A 9,623-nucleotide genomic window follows, 5' to 3' on the forward strand; every position below is an offset into this window, starting at 1 on the left:
ATATTAACATTAATAATAATAAAGGTATTTTAATGAAATGACACTAAGTCGTTTTAAAAAAAATAATAATAATAATAAAGGTGCTCGTATTTAACTCGTAGACTACAAAATAAGCTCTTCATATTCATATAGAAACTACAAAAATTGTAAATAGGTTAATATTGTAAATGTAATTAGTCGGAGATTGGATAGAGTACCCTTAGTTGAAATTGGGGATGTTTATTGCATATCATGTGGGACATGTAAATAGTTGGGATTGGGATGGCATATTTGCAGTTCCCACCTTCTAGGGATAAAAATGGAATATTTTTTTAGTTTTTTTTAAAAAAAAAACATTTTTATCCCATCCCTATAAGATGGAACAAAAAAGTGGGAGCAGAGGATCCTATTTGCATTTTTTACCGGTTGAAAAGGTTTCAGTTGCCATCTTAAAAGTAAATATATATATATAATGATCCTTAATTTTTAAAGTGTTCGGAATGCCGGATCGAGAGCTGTGGTTAATTTGGATATATATATGAGAGTAATGGATACTTGAGTCGGATTGTGGGTTAACCCGCCCATAAAATTAAAACAGTTAAAAATAAAAATAAAAATAAAAATGTTATAGATATGGTTCAAACTTACAACCTAACAAAACAAGTACAACCTTTTAACCAACTAGGCTAATAACACTTTATATTTTAAATTCAACACAAATTTGATGAACGCGGAACATTTTAACAATATAAGTTCAACTTTTTAACTAACTAATCTATATCTATATATAATGATGTTTAATTTTTAAAGTTTCTGGATTACCGAGTCGAGAGTTGTGGTTAATTTGGATATATATGTGAGAGTAAATGAATACTTGGGTCGGATTGTGGGTTGAACAGCCCATAAACTTAAAATGGTTAAAAAAAATAAAAAAAAAATGTTATAGATATGGTTCGAACTTGCAATATAACAAAATAAGTACAACATTTTAACAAACTTAGCTAATAACACTTTATATTTTAAATTCAACACCAAATTTAATAAACGCGTGACATTTTAACAATATAAGTTCAACTTTTTAACTAACTAATATATATATATATATATATATATAATGATGCTTAATTTTTAAAGTGTTCGGATTGCCGGGCCGAGAGTTTTGTTAATTTGAATATATATGTGAGAGTAAATTGATACTTGGGTCGTATTGTGGGTTGACCCGCCCATAAACTTAAAACGGTTAAAAATAAAATTAAAAATTCTATAGGTATGGTTCGAACTTGCAACTTAACAAAACAAGTACAACTCTTTAACCGACTAGGTTAATAACACTTTATATTTAAAATTCAACACCAAATTTGATGAACGCGTAACATTTTAATAATATAAGTTCAACTTTTTAACTAACTAATATATATATATATAATGCTTAATTTTTAAAGTGTCCGGATTGTCGGGTTTGGAGCTGTGCTTAATTTGGATATATATGTGAGAGTAATGAATACTTAGGTCCGATTCTGGGTTGACCCGCCCATAAACTTAAAACGGTTAAAAATAAAATTAAAAATGTTATAGGTATGGTTCAAATTTGCAACCTTACAAAATAAGTACAACCCTTTAACCAACTAAGCTAATAACACTTTATATTTTAAAATCAACAACAAATTTGATGAACGTGGGACATTTTAACAATATAAGTTCAACTTTTTAACTAGTTAATCTATATATATATATAATGATGCTTAATTTTTAAAGTGTTCGGATTGCCGGATCGAGATCTGTGGTTAATTTGGATATATATGTGAGAGTAAATGGATACTTGGGTCGGATTGTGGTTTTACCGCCCATAAACTTAAAACGGTTAAAAATAAAATTAAAAATGTTATATGTATTGTTCGAACTTGTAACTTAATAAAACAAGTACAACCTTTTAACCAACTAGGCTAATAACACTTTATATTTTAAATTCAACACAAAATTTGATGAACGCGGGATATTTTAACAATATAAGTTTAATTTTTTAACTAACTAATATATATATATATATATATATATATAATGATGCTTAATTTTTAAAGTGTCAGGATTGTCGGGTTGAAAGTTGTAGTTAATTTGGATATATATGTGAGAGTAAATGTATATTTGAATCGGATTTTGGGTTAACCCGCCCATAAACATTTTTACCGTAATATTTTTTTAAAAGTTATATATTATTATTTGTGCAAATACACGGGATACATTATAGTTTATAATAATATTAATAATAATAAAGTCTTTATATTAAATAGATAAAAGGAAAAGTAAAGTCATCGAACAATCTTCCATAAATGTTTTCAACGCTGCCTGACCACAGGTAACCCATAAGCCCCAATTTTTATTATTAATTAATTAATATATGTTATGTATTAATTACATATTTTATTCAGTTATATAATATTTTTACTATATATTATGAAAATTTTATACCCTAACTATGTTTTTATTTATTTTTAATTAGTATAATATTTTAATTTTACGGACCATAACTTTTTTAATGGGTATCCGATACTTAGGACTTACCTTAAACGAACCAATTCCTAAATTAATATGATTTTTGGTTCAAATTTTAAATTAATTTACATTCACAAATTAACATAATTTAATAGTTTTATATTGAAACTCAGTTTTCTAATTTTTTTTTATTTAATGTGTTGTTACAAGTTGTTATTAAGATTATTCCATATAATGTTGAAATTTATATATATTTAAATATTTTTAAATTGTTAACACTAAATTTTATGTTAAGTAAGTTTATTTGTTAATGAACATTTTTTATTTATATTTTTATCATTGTTTCGAAAATGTTTAATTTTATTTATTTTTCGACTTTGTTTGGTGAAATTTTAAAATATTTTATTTTTGTAATGTTTTTGAAATTACATTTAAACGATTCTAATATATATAATATTTGGTAAAAACATTTAAAAATAAATAAAAAGTAATGTAAATTAATAATTGAAATAAAAATATATATATTAAAATATAAATAATCAAATTTATAAAAAATAATAATTTAAAATATATATCAAAATATAAATAATTAAATTTATAAAAATAATAATTTATATATATATATATATTAGGATATAAATAATTAAATTTATAAAAATAACAATTTAAATATATATATATATATCAAAATATAAATAATTTAAATATTTTAATAAAAATAATAATTTTAATATATATATATAATAATAATTTTAATTTAAATAAATAAATAAAAAATTAAAAAACTAAATTTGAACCGTCAATTAGTTTGAAAATAAATAAATACTAATACAAACTAGAAACAAATTACTCTGAAAATTGATTCACAAGTCTATCCTAAGATTAAGGCTGCAAATGAGTCAAGCTGCTCGTGAGCTGCTTGCGAGCCGCTCGGTCAAAACTCGACTTGAGCTTGATTTTAATTGAGTTCGAGCCGAATTCGAGTCGGCTCGTTTAATATTCGAGTCGAACTCGAGCTCATATAATGCTTGGCTTGTCGAGCCTTATAATATATAATATTTTATTTATTTAATATTAAAACTTAAAATTAAAACAATATTTTTTTTCATATAGAAAGCCCAATATCTATATTTTATATTCTATTATCCTAAATCAAACCCTAATTTCTATTGCATCAATTCTATGTGACTCTTCATCTATTTTTCTTCTTCTTCCGTTCATTTCTTCTTCTTCTTCTTCTTCCTTCTTCACCATTTCTTCTTTTCATGTTCTTCTTCTTCTTTTTTCACCATTTCTTCTTCTTCACCATTTCTTCTTTTCATCTTCTTATTCTTCTTCTTCTTCCGTCTTCACCATTTCTTTCCTTCATTCATAACACCATTTCTTTCACTCATTTATAATATGTTTCATTTTTTATGTTATCTCTCATATACACTAGTAAAGGCACTTTTATCTCTGAGGACTTTCTCTGTCCTCGCAAATGCGCTTTTTTCTTTCACCGACAGCTGTTTTACAGAGACCCGCCGAGGACGTTTATCGCTCTTAGTGAGCTACTTCACCGAAGTCTTTCAGCCTTTCTTCGAGAGATTCTGCCCTCCATAATAACTTATTTTCTACCCGTGACTATTTCTTTCATTCATTCACAAGTAACCTAAAATCTAATATTTTCACTTCTACTATAACTATTGCTACTTCTTTTAGATAACTTTAATTTCTTTTTGTATTATGAGAAACTTATGCTTATATAGATAGCTCATTTATAAATATAGAAAAAAAACTATTATATATATTCATCAGTCTAGAACAAAAATAAGTTTAAGGCTTTAAGTGCGTCAAGATAAATATATAAAAACACTATTATATATAATGATTTTTAATTTATATTAGGGTTGGATTGATAATAGAAAAAAAGCTAAGACAATATTAGGGATATAATAATTAGTATATTATATATAATATTGAAATAGATAAAAAAAATGTTAATATATTATCTATAATAAAAATATATTACATATTATATTGATATAGATAAAAAAAAAAGATTAATATAATATATATATAAAAGATAAAAAAAATGTTAGTATATATATATATATATATATATATATATATATATATATATATATATATATATATATATATATATATATATATATATTATATAATATGTTGAGAGAAAAAATGAATTTAAAAGATTAATAATATATTATAATATATAAAAAATTTAATGGATTTTTGCTATAAATAAGTTATAGATTCTTGTTAATTCAAATATATATAATAATATTTAATAGAAAACAGATAGATTTTTTTTTGTCGGTATCTAGTTCTTTTAAATTAAGTTAAATTTAAATTTTAGTTATTTGTTTTAACATGTATTTTTATATTAATTATTTTTAAACTTAACTATTTTATATTATTAATGCAGGTAGATGTAGGTGTGTGCTATGGTTGAAGAACATGACTCAAAAAGATTAATATATTGAATATTTAAAAAAATATTACGTAGTTTTGTACTTTGATTTTAGAATTTTATGTTTTAAAATTTTGATTAGTAATGGTGGTTTGATATTTTCGGACTATCATTTTTAAAATTTTGAATAGTTATGATTGTTTAATATTTTATTTTGAAACATCATGTTTTAAATGTTGAATATATATGAAATATTGATATTTTCATTTTGAAAATAGTTTTTCATTTGAGTTTGAGCTCGAGTTTGAAAATTTAATTTTAGTTCAAACTTTCGAGTCGAGTCGAGCTTATAGATAAATAGTCGAGTTTGAACTCAAATTTATAAACTCGTTCGAGCTCGAGTTCGAGTCGAGCTAATAAAAACTAAATCGAGTCGAGCTCGAGCTCAAGCTGATTCGAGCTCGACTCGGCTCATTTGCATCCCTACCTAAGATTAAGAATCTTATTCTAAGAATCTTATTCTAAGTTATAAATCAGAAAATTACTACCCACAAATATATTTTGTTACCATCTCACTCTTCAAAATATTTTGTAACCGATGTTACTCTTTAAAATAAAAATGATGTTATTATTTTTTTTAATAGATTAATCGGTGGATGAAATATATTATATTATTGGGATTGACAATTATTTAGATATTTTATATTTTTTAAACCAATTTAAAAATAGATAATTAAATAAATAAAACCAAGTAAAAAAACTTAATATAATATCAATTTCAAATAAATTATATTTTATTTAAATTTTATAAAAATAAAAATAAAAATATATTAATATTTCTATTGAATTAATTTATTTAATTGTTGAAAAAATAAGGAATATGAAAAATATATTTAATATGATTCAAAAATATTAATAACAAATGTTTGTTATTAAAAATATATAATAAAACAACTTTAATTTGAATAGCTAATTTATTCCCAATATTGACATAAAGTTTGATACATATCTAGTGAGGTTAACAAGTACATTAAAAAAAAAAATTATAATATGCTTCCTTTTTTCATTGTCTTCGTTATTTATTTACCTTTAAAATTACTTAACTTTTTTTTTATTTTTTTTATTTAATTAAAAATACAAAATATTATTTTTTTATATTATAATTGTTTAAAATATATAAAATATTAAAGTGTGTCCTAATTTAACAAAATATAAATATTTAATATTTTATTATATTAATTATATATATATATATTTTAAAACACTTATAAAAATAATAAATAATTCAAAACAAATCTAATGAAGTGTAATATGTTGTCAAATTCATCTTAAATATAAAATACGACTCGAAAGAGAGTAAGAACAACTTCAAAAACCAAAACTCCCTATAACTCCTAAACAATGTAAGAGTATATTTAGGAAACACTATGAAAAAAAAGACAAGAGAGTTGGTTGATAAAAGAATACCATCCTAGGGTATGCAAGTACTATCAATTTAAGATTCCAACCATTTTTGGAATTACCAGTGGATTGAAAAATTAATTATTAAAATAAGTGTAAGTTGAGTAAACTTTATGAAACCAGTAGAGCATCTAGAAGTGATAAAAGTCAAACTATATTGACGAACGAGACGATGGGACAAGAAAGTGCTTTAGTTTCACATACTTTTAACTAGAAAATGTGTGAAATAAAATTGACCGAGTAAGTGATCATCGATGAAGTGTCATTTAAAGTTGTCGAAAGAAAGGGTTTGTGAGCTTATTACATGAAAGTTGCAAGTATGGTTTTTTATTTATTCTTAGTTGAATTATTTTTTTTTGTTTAAGTTAATATATATTTTATGTATCAAAAGTATAATACCGATACCGTACCGAAATTAAGGTATACCGAAATTAAGATAAGGTAAATGTATAGATTTTTTTTATACCGAAACTTTAAGTAAGATATAAAGTATGAATAAAAAATTTAGGTATATCATACTGACTCACCCCTAGACTCAAAACATGTGCGAACGGGACATCATTCTTCGACCTCCTCCAATCCAGAAACAAAATGTATTAGAAGCTTTATTTATTTATAAGACCATTTCCAAGAAAATGGTTGCGGTTGTGGTTGTCCATTAGTTGCACACCGTTGACAGTCACTTCCTACGAACAATTTTCTATTTTTTTAATCTATACAACGTAACAAATTTATTAATAGATATAAACTTAATTTAGCCCATATCAATTATTTATTTAACTATTTGTGTATTTTTGAGTTTTGTTTAAAACTAGCTAGGATTTTAATTATTTTTGAATTTAATGGATGCGACTTTGTTTTCAAAATAATTTTTATATCTCATGCAATGAACTCGTATGTGTTTTTAAAAAATCATTTTAATAGCTCAAAATTATTTGAAAATTATATAAATCGGTAGAGTTAAAAATGAGTGTCTAATTAAATTAAACAACTTACAAAACTCAGTTGTCGATAATTTTAAATTAATTGTTGTAACGGAACGCGTGAGATGATGTAAGCAATAAAGAACAACACATATTTTAACGTGGTTCACCAAGATAGAACTTGGCTACGTCCACCAGAAAGAGAGAGAGTATTATTAGAAGATCAGAACAGAAATTACAATAGTACAAACTAGGGTTATGACACGAGTTTATATGACACTCGATCCCTCGAAACTCTAACAGATACAAAACTAGGACTGGAAACGATGCTATCAAGGCAAAGACTTCAACTTTTTGAAGTGACCGACTGCACCTTTAATAGTCTTCAACTAGGTCAACACAATATTTTGGCAAATAATCTCCAAAATATTATCACAATATTTTCCTAGTTATATTACCATAACAAAAGATCATATTACCTTTTGTGTTAATCTAATTTCCTTAAATCAAGATTACACACCAAAAAGATATACTTTCCTTTTGTTCAATATTCTCTTTCCTTGCATCATCAATTCAAGACATCTCAACAAATCTCCACATTGACTTGAATTCTCTCAAATGTCCAAATGCATTAATCAATGCCCAAATATTATATCCTCTCTTTGATCTAGAGTTGTTATAAGACAACTTAACAGATGCATTTGTCAATGCTAGATGGCCCAAATGCACTCGCCGGTGTCGGATGGCCTAGAAGCACTCGCCGGCGCCGGATGGCCCAGATGTACTCGCCGATGTCGGATAGCCCAGAAGCACTCGCTGATGCTAGATGGCCCAAGAACACTCACCGGTGCCAGATGACCTAGATGCACTCGCCGGTGCCAGATGGCCCAAATGCACTCGACGGTGTCGGAAGCCCCAGATGCATTCGTCGGTGCCGGATGACCCAGAATCACTCGCCGGTGCCGGATGACCCAGATGCAATCGTCGGTGCCGGATGACCCTTATGCACTCGTCGGTGCCGGATGACCTAGATGCATTAGACAATGCCAAGGTTGACCTAGATGATATATTGTCTTTCTTTTCTAGATCTAGAGTTGTCTCCAAGACAATTTAACAACATTTTAGGTAAATCAAATATTCAAGTCTACTCAGCAAATCTCCACCTTAACTTGAATACTCCCATTGTTGCAAACCATTCTAGCACAAACGCATTAGTCAATGCTAGAGGTGGCCTAAATGTATTTGTCAATACCAGAGATGGCCCAAATACATTAGTTAGTGTCAAATGTGGCCCAGATACATCAGTCAATGTCAAATGTGGCCCAGATACATTAGTCAATGGCAGAGATGGCCCAGATGCATTAGCCAATGCCAAAGAGGCCCAGATACATTAGTCAATGCTAGAGATGGCCCATATGTATTAGTCAATGCTAGAGATGGCCCAGATACATTAGTCAATGTCAGATGTGGCCCAGATGCATTAATCAATGTCAGATGTGGCACAGATGCATTAGTCAATGCCAAAGATGACCCAAATATATTAGTCAATGTCAGATGTGGCCCAGATGCATTAGTCAATGCCAAAGATGACCTAGATGTATTAGTCAATTCTAGAGATGGTCCAGATGCATTAGTCAATAGCAGAGATGACCTAGATACATTTGTCAATGCCAGAGATGGCCCAGATGCATTAGTCAATGCCAAAGATGGCCCAGATATATTAGTCAATGCCAAAGATGGCCCACATGCATTAGTCAATGCCAAAGATGACCCAAATACATTAGTTAGTGTCAAATGTGGCCCAGATGCATTAGTCAATGCCAAAGATGACCCAGATGGATTAGTCAATGCCAGAGATGGTCCAGATGCATTAGTCAATGTCAAAGATGGCCCAGATGCATTAGTCAATGCCTAAGATGGCCCAGATGCATTAGTCAATGCTAGAGATGACCCAAATACATTAGTCAATGTCAGATGTGGCCCAGATTCATTAGTCAATGCCAGAGGTAGCCCGGATGCATTAGTCAATGCTAGTGGTGGTCTAGATGATCTACCGCCTCTCTCTTCTAGGTTTAGAGTTGTCTCCAAGACAACTTAACAACTCCTTTGTTAACCAAAATATTCAAGTCGACTCAATAAATCTTCACATTGACTTGAATACTCCCACTGCTGCAAATTATTGTGCAACTTAAGAACCGAATACAATTTCTTCATAGGTGAATGGTTATGACGTATTCACCTCTTCTAGAATGACAATATCAGCGGTTGTTCTTCTCCTACCGATAACTTTAGTAACTTCAGAACCGAATACAGTTTCTTCGTAGGTGAATGGTTCTGACGTATTCACCTCCTCCAGA

The 9,623-nt window shown here is 27.7% G+C and overlaps 1 protein-coding gene across 1 annotated transcript; it reads left to right on the forward strand.

Moving 5' to 3' along the window:
- The first annotated feature begins 7,980 nt into the window (after positions 1 to 7,980).
- LOC124934513 lies at positions 7,981 to 9,364 on the forward strand. The gene is made up of 3 exons (XM_047475050.1): positions 7,981 to 8,113; positions 8,772 to 9,125; positions 9,252 to 9,364. Exons 1-3 carry the CDS (start codon positions 7,981 to 7,983, stop codon positions 9,362 to 9,364), a joined length of 600 nt encoding a protein of 199 aa, XP_047331006.1.
- The last annotated feature ends 259 nt before the right edge of the window (positions 9,365 to 9,623 follow it).

The sequence above is a fragment of the Impatiens glandulifera genome, chromosome 4, assembly GCF_907164915.1.
Source record: "Impatiens glandulifera chromosome 4, dImpGla2.1, whole genome shotgun sequence".
Taxonomy (NCBI): Eukaryota; Viridiplantae; Streptophyta; class Magnoliopsida; order Ericales; family Balsaminaceae; genus Impatiens; species Impatiens glandulifera.